Below are 18,317 nucleotides of genomic sequence, written 5' to 3'. Positions count from 1 at the left end.
CTAAATGAAGTATGCCTGTGACCAGTGTTTTTAAGAAATGGTTCATTAGTGTCACTGCACATGGGTTATGGTGGATACTTAAAAGTCCGGCCTGTATAGTGTCTTCCACTTTTATTGGACTGCACTGATTGGACTGCAGTGTCTCACAGTTTACTTTATTTGATTTGATTCCTCTTTTGCGGTACTCTCCATAACCTTGTAATTACTGTGTAAATACTGTACTTTATTGGATTATGATTGGATTATGTATGTCTGTGTTTATCCTGCACTGCACTGAACACAGTTACCACCAACCTTGTCGTGTGCCTGTAAAGAATATTGATTTGAATCTTGAAGTGGAAGTGGTTGATTGAATTTATAAATGCCATCAAAGGGGCATGTGATAAAAAAATCCCTTTGATGTAGCTTTAGAATGGTTCCCATTTTTAGTGAATCCCATCACAATGACTATGCTCACTCTCATAGCAGCAGAATATGGTTTTCAGTGTTGTTTAGAGTGTTAAATACAATTTGGTTTCAATACAGTACAGTTATGAAAACGATGAGGGTTAGGGTTTTTTTTTTTTTTTTTTTTTTTTTTTTCCCATAGGAGTGTTTTTGTCCGAAAGCGTAAACTTGACTAAAGAAGGAACTAGAGAGTTGTCTGAAATTCTGAACAGTGGAGAATAAAACTATTTTTAAGAAGCAAAATAAAGCCTTGATATTTACCATTGTTTCTGTCACTATACAGCCAGTATTTAGAGTTAGAGTAGAGGATTGACTTCGGTTCCTCCTTTATACGTACAATACTCAGTCTGCTCCTTTTTACGTACCTGATTTTGACAGTCATTTCTTTTAGTAAATACTATTGTCAAAACCAAACACTGACTGTGTGAATGTAGACAATGTATCTCTCTCTCTCTCTCTCACTCTCTCTCTCTCTCTCTCTCTCTCTCTCAGAACGGCAGCTGTACAGTTCCATGGCAAACTCCAGCATCCTCCCGTCAGCCGTGACGGGTATCAGCAAGGAGCTGGCTAACCTGCGGCATCTGATCCAGTTCCCGGAGGAGATCGCCACCATCCTGACAGAGCAGGAACAGCATCTGTATCGTCGTGTCTTCCCCCTTGACTACCTCAGCTTTCTAACACGAGACCTGGGCAGCCCCGAGTGCCAGAAACGCCACCCGCACCTCAAAGCTTCGCTGTCCGCTCCAATCATGCCCTCCCAGAACGAACACCACAACACAGTGGAAGACCTCGTCACACGATTCAACGAGGTGAGCCTTCATTAATATCACTCTCACACATTGCCACTGTGAGCTGCCTTGCTGTGTACTGCCTACAAAGGCAGCTGACTTCTGGTCTCAGCCATCCAGGAGCGTATATATTAGCGTCTACAAATGCATTGCGGTCGAATGCGTTTACAGTATGTGGTGTTCGGAGAGGTTTTTAGTCATTGCAATAAGCTTGTTAGGGTGTTCTGAGTGGTTGCTTTCTGGCCTGAATCCAAAAGGGAATTTTTTTTTACCTGTTTTATCGTCCGTAATGTTAAAACCTTTAGTCTGGTCACTTAGAAAAGTAACTGCACACACCTCCTAAACAAGCCATGATTTTTGTTATTATTCAAGATGAGTTTTGTGCCTACTATAATGCGTAGGGTTTGTTCAAATCTCTAACCCTGACTATGAGCAATAGTAATAGTGATGCCTATGAAAGTATCATTAATGATACTGGAACTGCTTCCATCAGGCCTTAATGAGCAACTCTTGAGGAATACAGTTGTTCTTGGCCACAAAGGTGAACAAATTAGCTGATGAAACCAGGCTTGATTTTAATGAAGTTTATATTGACTTGTTTACTTTCTCTATTCTCCTCACTCTATTTATCTGCTGTGTTGAAAGCCAAATAAGGAATTTAATTGGTCTAATTTCCAAGCTTGTTTTAAACTTGATTTAAAGGAAAATCTAATATTTCAATTTTAAAATGTGATGGGATTTTCCCTCATGTAAGCTCTTTTTCTGACATATGAAGGGTGTGTGTGTAGCTTAGATCCAATTAACAGCTCTCTCTATTAATATTTTTTAGGTAGATTTTCCAAACAAATAATACACCATAATTGTATATAAGAACTAATTACACATGCAAATACAACAATGGATAGAAACCATACCTTTAGTTAAAGCATGCAGGTATGAGTAACGAGATCTCATTCAGTTCCAGTCTGTGTCATGTACTTGGCACCATCTGCTGGAGGCCATATATAATTAGAGTGAACAATCCTCTCTGCCCATATTTGGATGACGTTCACCTCTGGTTGCAGCGATCTGAATCCTAATACAATTGTTTTAACATTCCATGATGCTGAACAATGTACTACTACATGTCCGATAAAGTCATCTGATCCAGGAAAGCGAATGTGTTTTTAGCCAGATAGCGCATTATGTCCTGTGTGCACATTCTGCTTCATGTGGATTATCTTATGATATATGTATCCGATTACGTTGTGTGTGGGCTCATTTTAAAGATAATCACCTTGTCTAAATGGCATGTGAATATTTTATGTTCCTTTTTTTTTTTTTTTTTTTTGTGAAATTATATGCGAAAATGTGGCATATAAGCAACACCTGTTTACATGTAACATGCATGTCAAAGACATACTTAGCTATTACTCACTATATTTATGTCTGTGAGTAAAACAAATAGGCTTGTTGTATTCTACTCTTTGAGAGCTTTCCAATGACATATATCACACGGCTATTTGATCAGTTTGATGTTTTACCGATTACAATAAAATATGCAGTGCAAAATTATTAAACAATTATCAAATGGATCACTTCTGATTTTTATCTGCAAATTTCAAAGGACTTGTTAAGTTTTGGTCATAATGCCTACATGCATTGAGCAATAATTATGTGCAATTCACAGTCTAGTCTTTTTTATAATTATCCAACACATCCAACCTCTTCTGCCATTACATTCCCTTGCACTGTATATAACAGATTTGTATTTAGATTTGCACTACATATATGTGTGTGTATGTATGTATGTGTGTGTGTGTGCGTATATATGTATGTGTGTGTGTGTCTATATATATATATATATATATATATATATATATATATATGTACACAGTTGTGCTCAAAAGTTTGCATACCCTGGCAGAAATTGTGAAATTTTGGCATTGATTTTGAAAATTTGACTGATCATGCAAAAAAGGATAGTGTTTTATTTAAGGATAGTGGTCATATGAAACCATTTATTATCACATAGTTTGGCTCCTTTTAAAATCATAATGATAACAGAAATCATCCAAATGGCCCTGATCAAAAGTTTACGTACCATTGAATGTTTGGCCTTGTTACAGACACACAAGGTGACACACACAGGTTTAAATGGCAATTAAAGGTTAATTTCCCACACCTGTGGCTTTTTAAATTGCAATTAGTGTCTGTGTATAAATAGTCAATGAGTTTGTTAGCTTTCATTTGGATGCACTGAGCAGGCTAGATACTGAGCCATGGGGAGCAGAAAAGAACTGTCAAAAGACCTGCGTAACAAGGTAATGGAACTTTATAAATATGGAAAAGGATATAAAAAGATATCCAAAGCCTTGAAAATGCCAATCATTACTGTTCAGTCACTTATTAAGAAGTGGAAAGTTCGGGGATCTCTTGATACCAAGCCAAGGTCAGGTAGACCAAGAAAGATTTCAGCCACAACTGCCAGAAGAATTGTTCGGGATACAAAGAAAAACCCACAGGTAACCTCAGGAGAAATACAGGCTGCTCTGCTCTGTTGTTTCAAGGAGCACATATGGCGATACTTGAACAAAAATGAGCTGCATGGTCGAGTTGCCAGAAAGAAGCCTTTACTGCGCCAATGCCACAAAAAAGCCGGGTTACAATATGCCCGACAACACCTTGACACGCCTCACAGCTTCTGGCACACTGTAATTTGGAGTGACGAGACCAAAATAGAGCTTTATGGTCACAACCATAAGCGCTATGTTTGGAGAGGGGTCAACAAGGCCTATAGTGAAAAGAATACCATCCCCACTGTGAAGCATTGTGGTGGCTCACTGATGTTTTGGGGGTGTGTGAGCTCTAAAGGCACGGGGAATATTGTGAAAATTGATGGCAAGGTGAATGCAGCATGTTATCAGAAAATACTGGCAGACAATTTGCATTCTTCTGCACGAAAGCTGTGCATGGGACGCTCTTGGACTTTCCAGCATGACAATGACCCTAAGCACAATGCCAAGTTGACCCTCCAGTGGTTACAGCAGAAAAAGGTGAAGGTTCTGGAGTGGCCATCACAGTCTCCTGACCTTAATATCATCGAGCCACTCTGGGGAGATCTCAAACGCCAAGACAAATGGGCAGCTATACCACCTGCAAGAATTTGGGGCCTCATAGACAACTATTACAAAAGACTGCATGCTGTCATGGATGCTAAAGGGGGCAATACACAGTATTAAGAACTAAGGGTATGCAGACTTTTGAACAGGGGTCATTTCATTTTTTTCTTTGTTGCCAAGTTTTGTTTTATGATTGTGCCATTCTGTTATAACCTACAGTTGAATACGAATCACATAAGAAATAAAAGAAATGTGTTTTGCCTGCTCACTCATGTTTTCTTTAAAAATTGTACATATATTACCAATTCTCCAAGGGTATGCAAACTTTTGAGCACAACTGTGTATATATAATGTCTTATTGTGTATTCTATATATACTTTATTTTCTATTCAATTTTTATTTAATTTTTTTATTCAGTTTGTAATTATTTTTAATTATTATCTATGTCTTGTTGCTGTTTTGTATTGTTGTGCACTAGAAGCTCCTGTCAACAAGACAAATTCCTTGTATGTGTAAGCATACTTGGCAATAAAGCTGATTCTGATTCTTATGCATTGTAAAGCACAGCTAAGCTTTAAAACGATACATATTTTGTGTTGGTCAAGACTGTAGTTTTAAATATTTTTTTTCTTGGCGGGCCCATCCGAGCTTAAAGGTTTAATCAGCAGTACAACACATTAAATAGACTGTAAATCTATCCCTCGCAGCCTCATTGTCATTCCCATGGAAAATTAGTCGCTACTGAATAAGGTTCATTAGTCAAAAAATTGTTCTAACTGTTATAGTTGTCCTTCTGTCAGAATTTCCTAATTATTAAGTGTTTATTTTGTGTTTAGGTCAGCTCGTGGGTGACCTGGCTCATCCTCACAGCTGGGTCCATGGAGGAGAAGAGGGAAGTCTTCTCATATCTCGTCCACGTGGCAAAGTGCTGCTGGAACATGGGCAACTACAATGCGGTCATGGAGTTCTTGGCTGGTCTCAGGTATGGCATGATGCCTTTAAGTGCTTGGTTAAAAAAAATAACATCTTAAGAATTAATGTTCCCCTCTGTTTGGATTGTGGGATGCTGAACGAAGTGGGGAACATTCTTGAGGAGCTTGGAGTCGTTGATTTGTCTTTGACGACACATTTGTAACATGCAAAATGTTCAGTCTTACCATCAGGGCCGTCGCTAATGGGGTGAAGGGTTGGAACGATTCTAGGGGCCTGAAGGTCCAGGGGGGCCTCATATCAGTCGCAGTAGAATTTAATTAAATGTGTTTTATGTCACTAATCTTGCTCTGTGTGATGCAAGTAGTTTTAATATTTTAATATATTGTTCCCATCCCCACTCTCCAGATCAGTAGTTTGATATATGGCACTTTCAAAACATTGCTCTGTTTTTCTGCATTTTGGTAAAAATATCTAAATATCCTTAAAACAATATACATTAACTTAAGAAGCGAAGTGACAAGATATTAAGTCTTGTTTTCAAAGAAATCTAAAAAAAAATGTATGAGGTTTATACTTAAAGCAAAAATGCTTTTTGCCAACGGGTTAGCTAAATGCAGTTGTTTTTTCTTTATTTTTGTTACCCCATTGGCAAATAGTTTTTTTTTCTTGTTTTAAGCATAAACCTTAGAGCAACATACAGTACACGCAAAAGGTTCAGAATTTGTAGCTACGGCCCTGCTTATGACATATTCTTCCCTAGGTCACGCAAAGTGCTGAAGATGTGGCAGTTTATGGACCAGGCGGATATTGAGACCATGCGTGGTTTGAAGGATGCCATGGCCCAACACGAGTCTTCAACTGAGTACAAGAAAGTGGTCAACCGTGCTCTCAACATCCCAGGATGTAAAGTGGTGCCCTTCTGTGGCGTGTTCCTTAAGGAACTCAGTGAGGCTCTAGATGGTGCGGCCAGCATTATTGCACTCCGTCCGTCTTTTGATTCTCAGGAAGACTCTGTTGAGGTGAGGATTAAGTATTCTTATAAATTGATAATGACTAAGACAGGAAATTGTCTCACCGCAGTTAAATTTAATAGCCTTTTACAGTTACAATAATAATCCTGAGAGAATTTTAGCTGACTGGAGCCATAATTACCTTTTTCATCAAACATTTAATATGCCTGCTAAATTGCTTTCTGGATTAAAACAAAAAGACATAAAATTGATTTAACTGGGAAAAAGAAGTTTTGTCACTCTGGTGACCAATAAATCATCTTAGAGGACAGAAAAGCTTTTTAAAACCCATAAATCTAACCATATCATATAGTCCATAGTTGTGGCTATTTTCTTTTGTTTAGAATCTCTGTGGTGGATTAGATTTTCCTGTAGCTAAACTGGTAGACCACTAGTCTCAGCCTTAGATGGCTCGTCCCCAGATCGCCCACGGTGCGTTCACTAACCCACTGATGCATATTGAACACAAAACTGAAAAAATGTTCTTGATTTACAGTAGGAAGTGTCAATGTGATCGCCTTCAGGTAACACAAAGCAACGTAACTTCCGCAAGCAAGAGTGCAATGGCTTTCTACATTAGTCGAGCACTAGAAACAAGGTCATGGGTCCAAATCCCAGGGAACACCCATTATTACTTGTGTGTGTTCCCTGGGATTTGGACCCATGACCTTGTTAGTAATAACATGTAAACCTTGAATGTTTGTAAGTCGCTTTGTTAAAATTGTCTGCTGAATGTCAGTGAAATGAAGTGCACTTTGCCTTCCATAGTTCGTCACAGACTACAACGGCCAGCAGCACTTTTTGCAGAGGGTGGGGAGCGACGGGCTCCATAGCGCAGACAAGGAGGCAACCGTTAGTAATATTCTGCAGACGATTCGCAGCTGCAATCGAAGCCTAGAGGCCGAAGAGCCTGAGGAGAGGACGCAAGAAATCAACGCTTGCCTCAAGAACCCCTTCAAAGACAAGAGCAGAAACCAGTGAGTGACCTTCAGAAAGACCAAGGAGAAATTCACCATTCTTTTGCAAACAGGGTCCAAAATTAACAATGATCTACACTTGCCAGTGATGAGTACATTGAAAAACGGACAGCCAAAAATATTTTTTACCGGCTATGAATGTGTGTTAGATCATGTTAACTAATGTTGTTAACTAATGTTAACAAATGGAACTTTACTGTTACCGTTTTAACTAAAATATATATTTTTGTCCCCTTTTTATTCCATTGTGTATCTATCTGTGTATTTACCCTTGTCTGACACACTGACACGGACTAAACCGTTGGAGGTCACTGAATCTCTTTTACTAATGTATTCGACCTAGGGATGTTAATTAGAGGGTTGACCGATTGTTTTGTTTTTTAAAGGCCGATATCCAGAAAGCAGGTGGCTAATATAATACAGATTTATCGCACAATTTAATATAATAATAAATGACATCTCGTGGTAGATAACAGTTTCTCCTGTTTTCTGTTTAGTCTTCCCCTTTTTGTAATTGTTTGCACATAAAGAAATTGTAATACATTAGGAAGAAGGAAATAACAACAGTGCACACAGTAGTCCAGCAACCACGGATGGTATGTGCACATTAGCAATCACATTTTCTCACAAAAGACCGAATCAAACAAATTCAAATACAGTACTTACAGTGCACAGTGTATATGACATTTACCTTTAGTTTTAAGTTGCTCTATCGCTCTCGTGTGGATCCATCGAGAGCAGAAATCTTCTGACCTCTTCCAGTTTACTCGGCCCGAATAACCTGCTTGGAATGTCACAGACTGATCGTCTCACATTATTCAGAGTCAGAGGGACACAGTTTTGATCCAGGGTATTATAATATGTGCTTCAGAGAGAGAGCGTTCTACAGGAACAAAACGGATTTGTGCAAGTTAGGTTTATGAATTATATCGTTTAAACGATATATCCACATATTTGCAGACGATATATGATATAAGTTTTATATGTGCCTTTTTATCATTAGACAAAACAGTTACAGGGAACAGTTGAGAGAGAGAGAGAGAGAGAGAAAGAATGAAACCCCCGACCACATATTCCTCCCTAGGTCTCGCAAAGTGCTGAAGATGTGGCAGAGCAGGTCCGTTTAAATGAGACTGTTGCACAATGGTCTATTATTGTGGTAACACGATGGAACGTAACAACAAAACAAAGTTTGTGTCATTTACATGTCTCAGACTGCTCCTTTGTGCAAGCAGGTGATTCTCTGTGCTGTTGTGGCTTAAGAAACTAATCGACCAAACTGGAAAATGTATTGGCCGATGGTGATAATTTAAAAATACCAAATTGCCTGCAAATCAGCTGACTTGCTGATATATCTATCGGTCGACCACTTTTGTTAATAATTAATCTATGATCGATTATTGGTCATTAATAATTTGAGCGATTAAGCTTATCGATCATCGATTAATACATTTAGACACAAATGCATTTAGTAATCATGACAGCATATTGTGAAAAGGCTATATAGTCTATGTAGAAGTAGAAGCATTTCACGTCCTGTCCAAAACACAAATGTGCATCCGTAACTTCCTTGCTTGTAAAGATGAAGCAGGCTCAGTATAATCATGGAGCATTTATCGGTAAATGAACATTACGTTTACGGCATACCGTGATAGTGTGTTAAAGTACAACATGACAACAAGCAGTGTTAATCCTCCGATCTCCCTGTATCATCCAGACCAACATTCTCGTCAGTTCTTCACCTGAAATCTCACCGTCACCAGTGTAGAGGGGTGTTATTTACTGTATTCACACAGCGTGTTATTATTTGACTTAATTTCAAATAAAAAAGATCTGAAATATCCCACAATCTACAGCGTGAAGTTTTTATGAACTTGATCTGTATTTTCGGTTTAGTTATTATTAACAGTAATACATTAACAGTAAATGAAACAATTCACATATTCACACTAAACATATCCTAAATGTATTATAATACACTGAACTGAACATATTTTAAGAAGAAAATACCAATACTTGCATTTCTTAAGTGTATTTATTTGAATGATATTTAAACAGTTGGCAACATTAACATATTTCGGTGGCTGTTTTCACATTTCATTCTACATAAAGGAATTTTTCTCTGGTGCAATGTTAATGTTTTCAAGTTTGCATTAAAACAGTTGGTCAGTCAGAAATCAAATTTTGTATAAATAAAGTTTTGTTTGAAGACAAATTAGTGTCTTTCAAGCTATACACCACTTTCAGTTTGTCATTGTTAATAATTAATAATTTTTCATTCATTAACGTTAATGACTGTCGATTAAGGAAATGTCTTAAAATTTGCAACCCTAATCCAACCGTATCTGATGGCAGATCGATGTCTGCACTCTTGTTGGTAGTCGTTGCATTGCGTCACTACTCATTTGTATAAAAACTGATCATTTGCATAAACTTTGTCTCATCGCCAACAATCGATTCTGCTTATGTCGCTGGAAATCAGCTGTCATTGAAAATGAATAAGTTGAGGTCACTGTCACTTCAAACTACTGTCAGTGCAGACGGCCCTTTAACGCATGAGTCGTGACAGTAAATGAGCTTTTTTAGAGCATCTTCATTAGAGAATTTGTATGTCTTTGATTTGAATCGTTCATGTCACGTACATTAAACAAAAGTGACAGACAGTTTGAAAAACAGCAAGGGTCAGACAGTAATTTTTGTGATTTTGAATAATGCATTGTTGCAGTTCCTAATGAAGTTACTGCTCAAATGGCTAGTGACATTTTATTTACTCCCCAGTTTATACTTGCATGTGGCACTTGGCAAGTGTTATTTTTTGGACCCTGTTTGCAGATATTGCATATCTGTATGAAATGTATGATATAGTTGATGTTTAGTTTAACACCTATCTGCAGAAGCATTCACAGTTTGTTATAATACCATTAAAAGGCTCTTTGCGTAGAGGTTTGGGTTACAGTATTTCATTACCCTTACCTGTGCTCATCAGCATTTTAATCTTTTGGCCCAGTGGTATGGAACCCAGTACAATGCATTGCGTTTATATGAAGGTGGTTCACTAACACATTTAAAATTTATTTGAGGTTAAGATCATTCTACTTGTACAATTTTTCTACAAACAAAAGCAGAGGAATTTGTTGGAATGTTTTACCATCACCCATGTCTGACTAATGTGGAAGAAAAAGACTTTCCTTGTACTGTAAATGGAACTTATAGATCTAGATCTCCTCAGCTCTTCCTCATTTTCAAGCCATTATGTTTGAATGTTATGGCTGGGTTCAGGGCTTGACATTAACTTTTTGGCTCACTGACCAATGTGGTTAGTGGTGTTCCAAAGTCATTAGCCACTCATCATTTTCACTAGCCATATTACCAGTTAGTGTTACTATAGTAAAAAACATGATACATTTTAGTAAGTATGATGATTTGTAGATTGAAAAGTCTTGTAATTTATGTTGGTACATGCCAAAATGTTTTTTCCCCCTTTTCCTCTTCAGTGCTGTTCATAATGTCGAGGCTGCCTAGCTTAGCACTGTAATGTAGAACAATCTGTTCAAATTTCTAATAGGTTACGTAAGTTTTGTAATCTGCACTGCAATATCGGGGAAGCCTGGTTGAATCTAGCATGTGATCACCTCTGTGCCATCCTATCTCTGTAGCATGCATAATGATAAAGCATGGATGATGAGGGAAGCCTGGTTGATGCACGCTATCCAGAGATACAATAGTATTGCTCAGAGCGGTTCACTCGTGCCAATGTTTCTGTGATTGCTCAAAATCATGCGAAAACCATTAATCGCACCGTGCAAAAGACCTGCCTGTGTTTCAGACAAGAAGAAAATGTTGTGCTTATGAAGCACAGAATGCAAGATGCATACAATTTTGTTTGCTTCGGCGGCCCGACATTCACAGAATTTCAGTGCAGGAAAAACTCTGAAAATGCCACTTGCGTTTGTTAGTAAGAGTGATGGAGATACCCGCATTTCTTGCCGCATTTGGTGGGTGGGCGGTTTTTAATGTCAAGCCCTTGCTAGGTTGCTTGAAAGTTTTATCAGTTGCAGAGTTTAAACTATTTGGCCAAATGAGGACATGCTAGTGCGTGCCAGGGACAGTTGTGTTCCCACTGTCACTTCCAGGGCATCATCGTACCTTCTCTGGGCTTTCTCAGGGCCAACGGCCAATGGCCTTTGGCCCGCTGATTATCCTTGGGCCAAACAAGGCCAACCGGAGATTGAGGCGGGTTCAATGTCAAAGGCGAGTTTTGCTGAACTTCCCAGGTTGTGTATCCTGTGCACAACGGTACAGGTTCGAAAAAATAAATAAAAAAATGCGGGCACAGTACAAATCCGTTAAAACGCTCAGTGGACAAAGCGGTACCCAAAGAAATTACGTTCCATGGTTCGGTGAACTTTCCTTGACGGTGTGCTAGTATAGCGTCTCGCTATTAGTGGAGAGACCACTCGGGACACCATGGTAGTTAGTCGATAAGTTGTCAACGTTAACTTATCTGAATGTTTACATTCGATATAAACTTGATATTCTAGATAACATGATACCTCAGCTTGAGCTTTCCTCTTGCTTGTGAAATGGGCGGGGTGTGTGACATTGGCACCGCAGCGCCATATTAAGGGTGGGTTTTTGGGCAACGCTGCAGAGTTATTGGCCCGATGGTGGGAACGCAGATTGATTTTGGTCATGCGGCTCGTGATCCGAAGCTATTGGCCCCAGCTGGCCAGTTGATAGCCCTTGCTCACACTGGCCGATAGTGGAAAAGCGGCTAATGTCTACTGTTTGCTACTTATCCTCCTCACCTTACAGCCTTGAGATCATTTTAAATTGAGAGCGAAAGAAGTGCTCAGGGTTACCTCTGAACTCTACAACAACTCAAAAGTTGCAAAAACTTCTATTTAAAGGGATAATTCACCTTTCAGAGCAAACTGAAATTGATGTCATTGTTCTTTAAAAATCTGACCTTAAAAGCTTTGCTTTGTCACCATTCATTTTTGTTGTATGGAAAAGAGTAGTTTGGACACTGTGCTATAACTCCATTTGTTTTATAGAAAGAAAGTCATATGGGCTTCAAAAGACACAATGATGACTATTTTCAGTTCTTTGTGAACTATTCCTTTAAGTAAAATGTTTCTGAGTGGAACAAGTTTCAGAGATTGTTTATGCATGTTAAGCCATGTACAAAGCAGCGTTATTGAAAGCAGTGAGTTTTTACCTCAGTTTGAACTTAATGCTGAAGCTAGTTTGTCAAATGGAGGAAGGCACTCATATTGTTAATACTGTGTCAGGAAGGGTCTCTGGAGAGTATCATTGCCAGTGTTTTAGATTCTGTCCTTAGTGTTTTGAACTCTCAACAGGCAGTCTGCATTTTGAACAGACTGGCTTTGATATATTCCTGTATTTATCTTTACATTTCTCCCTAGCCTCTTGGGAACTGTCTTGTGTGTAAAACTTTGTACCTCTTATGTATCAAAGCATGCAATTTTTGGGCAAAAATGAAAATGTACTCATCGTATCACTTATGTGAAGTCAGACAACTGCCTTTTCTCTCTCTCTTCCATTCAATTCATCTTTCCATCATTACTGTTCTCTCTCAAGGAAAGCGTCTGGTTCAGAGCGTGTCCTGTAAGTTGTCAGAGTGTTGTGATTCAAGGGTTTTACTAACTGGATTGGTTTTTAACTGGCATGTAGTGTTTTATTTGAAATTGTTTGATGGTTTGCACTCAGAAATGCTTCAGATTTTCTGCCTCTGAAGCCACATTGCAGAGTTGAAGTGATGTTCAGACCCAGTTTAATACCAGACCCCCTGAGACCCAGACCAAGGCTAGATACCTCGAAGCCCACATCTAGACCAAGACAACAGTAAAATGACAGACCCCAAAGACTAAGACCAATAGCATACCCACTGAGTCCTAAACCAAGACAAGATCCCTTGAGGCCCATATCCAGACCAAGACAAAGTCAAACAGACCCTCAAATTCGCAGGCATAGACCAGTAGCAGACCCCCTAAAACTAGATTCCTTGAGGCCCATATCAAGACCAGAAGACAGTCGAATAACAGCCTCCCAAAAACCCAGACCAATAGCAGACTGCCATAGACCCAGACCAAGACTAGATCCCTGAAGACCCAGACCCAACCCCAAGTCCCAGAATGATAGTGGCCACCCTAAGACCTAGATCGATAACAGACCCCCTAAGACCCAGACCAAGACACTCACTTTGTAAATGTAGCTGTTCTTGTGAATTCTCAGTAATGTTGACGGTACCTTGCCAACCTGTGGTTGAGTGCAACAATGCAAAATGTAAGGCCGTTTTACTCTTATCATTGCAGTGTATTACATAATGGCCCCTAAAATTGTGTAGTATTAGTAGATATTGTATTTTAATTAATGTATGTTCTGTCAACCTGTTTTGTGAGACTAATATGGTATTGTGACTTCCAATACACTGAACAGTTATGTTTATTTAATCACTCAATCGTCTATCTATGCTTCACCTCATGGCACTGTGTGCTTCATGTCACTACTGTAGGTTTTTAGTAGGGGATCTCTCAGATTCTGAAGGGGACCCACTTGAGCTAGCTAAAGACGTTGACCTCCAGACCACAGAAGAGGTGCATGGACCTTTTAGTCACGGTACAGAGCTCATCCCCTGGTATGTGCTCTCACTGCAGCCAGATATCCATCAGTTCCTGCTTCAGGGAGCAACCGTAATTCACTATGACCCTGAGACCCATCTCACCGCCCGATGTCTCCTCCATCTACAACTCGATAACTGTTTCCTCACCTGGTCCAAGCCTCACAGCACCTGCACTCTGGGTGGAAGAACCAGGGGCTTCATGGGACACTCACCATCCTCAGACCACTTACCTCCGGGCCATCCTGTGCACTGTGGACTGTCCGATGGGCTCCTGGACCTTAATGTGGTGAAGGCTGTGTTTATGGGTCACCCTGGAGTGGACATTAACTATGTATGTCTACAGCACAAACTGTGTAACATGAACCTTAGCGAAAACAGTGTCACGCTGCTATATGGACTTCACACTACAGACAATAGACTGCTACACTTTGTAGCCCCCAAGCACACGGCCCGTATGCTGCATGAGGGCATCAAGGAGCTGCTCAACTCCATCAGGAAGATCAGAAAGTTTCCTGACCAGAGGCTGCAGTGGCTGCGGAGGCAGTATGTTAGCCTCTACCAGGTACTTTTACATTTATTCATTTTGCAGATGTTTTTATCCAAAGTGACATATGAGAATAATTTAGGCAATTAATCCAAGGTAAAACATAATACAAGGAGTGCTACCATACCAAATTTCCATTAAGAACTTGAACAGTACATCGCTAGAGCAGTAAGGCGCCATTTATACCAAATGCGTCCCTGCGTTAAAAAAAACTAGATGTAGCGCAATGAATGGAACAGAATTGAGGCCCGTTTTGAAAATATGAAATTCTTTTAACCTGACACATCATCTTAAAAATGTGGCGCTACTGTGCATAGCACAAAAAAAAAAAAAAAAGCAAGACATTGCTCAATGGTCAAGGATGTCCATCAAGCACATGTTTATATAGGAAAACAATTATAAAAGTGCAGACAGATGCAATAAAATATGTTTGGTGTGAACGACCCCAAAGTGTAGAAAAGTTTTGGTTTGCAAACCACCTTAGGCTGATTTTTAAGCAGGAGTATAGTCTAATATATATGTTGTGTTCTCCTGTGTAGCCTATGTTTTTGTATTGTAGAAGTTCACATTAGAGGACTTATCCTGTATTGATGCTCCCACTACACCAAACGCTTTATAATTATGACTATGATTGCCCTGCACTACTGTATTTCCCCTTTACTATATCTCAGCTGACTTAAGCCCTAGGTATACTTCCATTTTGACGCAACATCTGCGTACAGTTGAACGCGAGCCTGTCAAAGTATACTCCATATAACTGTGTGCATACACACGCGTTGGCGCATGTGCACTACGACTGCTATGAAACACTGGACTTTCTCTTCAGGAGATTAGACCCATAAAATGTCTTGATATTCCTTCAGACTCGAGTTATACAAATGCAGGTATCTCCAGACCTCTCACATGCGCTCCTGACTTGCACATCCACTCCTGACTTGCACATCCACTGTTGTTGTTTTTACCTTCATCTCTTGATGTTTAGCGCTGATTACATCATCTTCTAATGCTTCTTCTTGACAATATTGGCTCAAAATGTAAGTGTTGCCACCTTGTGAACCCAAAAATTAGTGCAAATAACTCCAGACGCATGCACATTCAGCGCGTTCAAAGAGGCGCTTTTAGAAAAATCGGGCTGCGTGCTTTCAGTGCTTGCGCACTCTGCTGATGATTAGATTTGCGTCATGCGCCCTGTACTGACCGAAGCATACTTCGGGCTTAAGCAGCATCTTTTTTTTGTTGTTGTCCAATTTTGTTATCAGTTTCATTTATATCGCTGTAAAACTCCTTTTTCTAGGAGGACAATAAATTTGAGGGCCCCACACTGGCCCAGGCTATCGAGCTGTTCGGCGGGAGACGCTGGAATATGGGCGCTAATGGCCCTGGATCTGCCAGCAAGAGTGCAGAGAAGAACTCAGCCCAGAAAAACAGCCCGCTGGGCATCAACTCCAATGCCAAAAAGAAGAAGAAAGCCTTAGTCAGGGTGAGTAGATGAAAATCATAAGCCAGCTCAAGCCTTTGTGGTTTGGCGATATCACTGACTCCAGATTCTGTTGTCTGTTGTGTTCAAAGGGGGACAGTGGAGAAGGAACAGATGATGAGATGATCTCACGCAAAACCAGAAGCTGTAAGGAGACTTTAGGGAGAAGAGAGTCCGATCCCTTAGAAAGTGCTGAGCACGAAGAGGCTGGTGAGAATTACTAAACATTGTATTGAGAGCTAATTAAACCATCGTTTTAGACATAATAAAGTGCAACAATGACTCAAACTTTTCTTGGTTCTGTAAGTATTTTTCCCATTCATTTTCTCCATAGGGATTTAAATGTTTAAAAGAGTTCTAACCCATGAACCAAATCAACAAGCTACGAGATGAATCACAGCATTACAAACTTTGATATGAAGCAAAATGTACAGTATATGAAAAAAGACAACACTGTGTACTTAAAGGTGCACTCAGTAATTTTTTCCTCATTAAAACTCCTAAAGACATGAATTGTAATTTATGTAGGAAATCATGACCACTCACATTAAAATGAAGACCAGTCATATCAGTAATCTTATAAAAGCTGTTTTATTCTACATGGAGAGGGTCTTTAGGTGGGGGCTGCCATGTTACAATCACATGACCAGCCGAATCCTACTCGCTAAATCTCAGTAACTGTCCTGTTTTTTGATACTTTCACTCATTGATTGAAGTAATCATGGCTGACTGTGAATACTAAATTTCTATAATGGCATCTGAAACTGAAAACTATTAATTTTAAATAATGCTGCATCCAAGCCACTAGGTGTCAGTGTAAGTCCAAGATGACACAAAGACAAAAGTTACTGAGTGCACTTTTAATGTCTTTTTATGAGAGAGTAAACTACTCCCATGAAGCATTGCAAATTATGTAATTAATTCAGAAACGACAATACAATACTATTGAGACATTTAGTCATTGATAAGTATAATAACAATATACTTTTATATTTTTGCTAAATATTCCGAAATATATTAGTGTGAGAGTGTAGTTAGTTTTGTCATTCAGAATTCTTCATGGAGAGTGGGAGGCCACTTCTGAGTTCTTTTACCGCTATTTTAATTTCCATAGAAACAGCAACTTACCTGATTGGTGGATCTCTCTTAAGGATTATGGGTAGTATAGTTCTTAACCAGGAATTTTTCTCAACCACAATTTTATTTTTAATAATTTTGAAACCTCACTGCCTTGTGATTGCTCCAGAATACCATTGCATAACAATCTCAGAGCTCTTGGTAAGTCTTTGTTGAAAAGTTTATACATTATGGCTAAAAATCAATGTCACTATGGAGAAAATGAATTAATTTATTAATTCTGGAACTCTACTGTTGCACTATAAAGTAGAAGAATGTTCAGGATGCTACCGATTTCAGATTTAGCAACACTTTTTAATGTATACACTGAAGATACTGGAATCAAGTTACAATTGGTTTTGAGATACAAAAGTTTTATCCCTCCTATGGTATTGAAAAATGGCACCTCCCTTTTTTATTCGCTGTCAGTTTTGACCGGAAGGGTCAGATGTGTAACACTTTTTTTGATGATGATAATGATACCATTTCTTCTTCCCTAAAGTAAAAACAATAAAATGATACTTTTCTTTTGGGATTTGATGCTATTTTTATCTTATTTACATGTAGATTTCTAAATTGTTACAATTAATTTGGATATACAAATAAGCTAACTTGAAAAAATAAAAAATAAAAATAAAATCAGAACCTATACTTCTTTAAGTTGAAACATGAAGAAAATATGAGAATGTGACAAATTGGAGGCAGATTGTTGGCATCTGGTAAACAAAATATAAATAACATGACTTGAAAACCATGTCATGCCAGTAACAGCTAGTACTGTGTAGTCTGATGGCTTGTTGTAACCTCATTTTATATTTTATCACAAGATATGCATTTGGATATATAATTAGACATTATCAGACTATTATTTGTCAAAGTTTAGCATTTTAAAATTGATTTGAAGTGTCAGTTTTTGCAGTTAATGTCATTGTGCTTGCAATCAAACCTGACCATAGTGTTACAAAAAGAAGACACAGAATAGATATTTTTCCATCAATAAATTATTTAAAACATAAAAACTCAAAGTAAATGAATAATAATATCAGGAAAATGAACATCAAGAAACAGAAAAGAACTGCTAAATTCTGAAAATTTTATTAGAGTATAAAACAGAAGAATCAGAGTAATCATTTTGAAATTTCAAACTTTTTTATAGTAAAAATATATATTGCAAAGTGTGTGTTTGTGTGTGTGTGTGTGTGTGTCAGATGTCTGTCATATGCTGGAAAATAACAGATGACTTAAAATACCAACAATGACCAAAAGATGGCTGTAGAG

The 18,317-nt window shown here is 38.6% G+C and overlaps 1 protein-coding gene across 1 annotated transcript in view; it reads left to right on the top strand.

Moving 5' to 3' along the window:
* The window catches only part of LOC127423120 (1-phosphatidylinositol 4,5-bisphosphate phosphodiesterase epsilon-1-like), a 171,673-nt gene that overhangs the window by 108,308 nt on the left and 45,048 nt on the right, over positions 1-18,317 (top strand). The window contains exons 5-11 of the mRNA XM_051667192.1: positions 940-1,256; positions 5,173-5,318; positions 6,030-6,288; positions 7,048-7,256; positions 13,795-14,464; positions 15,741-15,926; positions 16,016-16,133. Coding sequence (XP_051523152.1) covers positions 940-1,256; positions 5,173-5,318; positions 6,030-6,288; positions 7,048-7,256; positions 13,795-14,464; positions 15,741-15,926; positions 16,016-16,133 — 1,905 coding nt within the window. The remainder of the gene's footprint in view (positions 1-939; positions 1,257-5,172; positions 5,319-6,029; positions 6,289-7,047; positions 7,257-13,794; positions 14,465-15,740; positions 15,927-16,015; positions 16,134-18,317) is intronic.

Source organism: Myxocyprinus asiaticus, chromosome 32 (assembly GCF_019703515.2).
Source record: "Myxocyprinus asiaticus isolate MX2 ecotype Aquarium Trade chromosome 32, UBuf_Myxa_2, whole genome shotgun sequence".
Lineage (NCBI taxonomy): Eukaryota > Metazoa > Chordata > Actinopteri > Cypriniformes > Catostomidae > Myxocyprinus > Myxocyprinus asiaticus.
The sequence above is the reverse complement of the archived record's forward strand: the minus strand, read 5'-3'. Positions and strand labels throughout refer to the sequence as shown.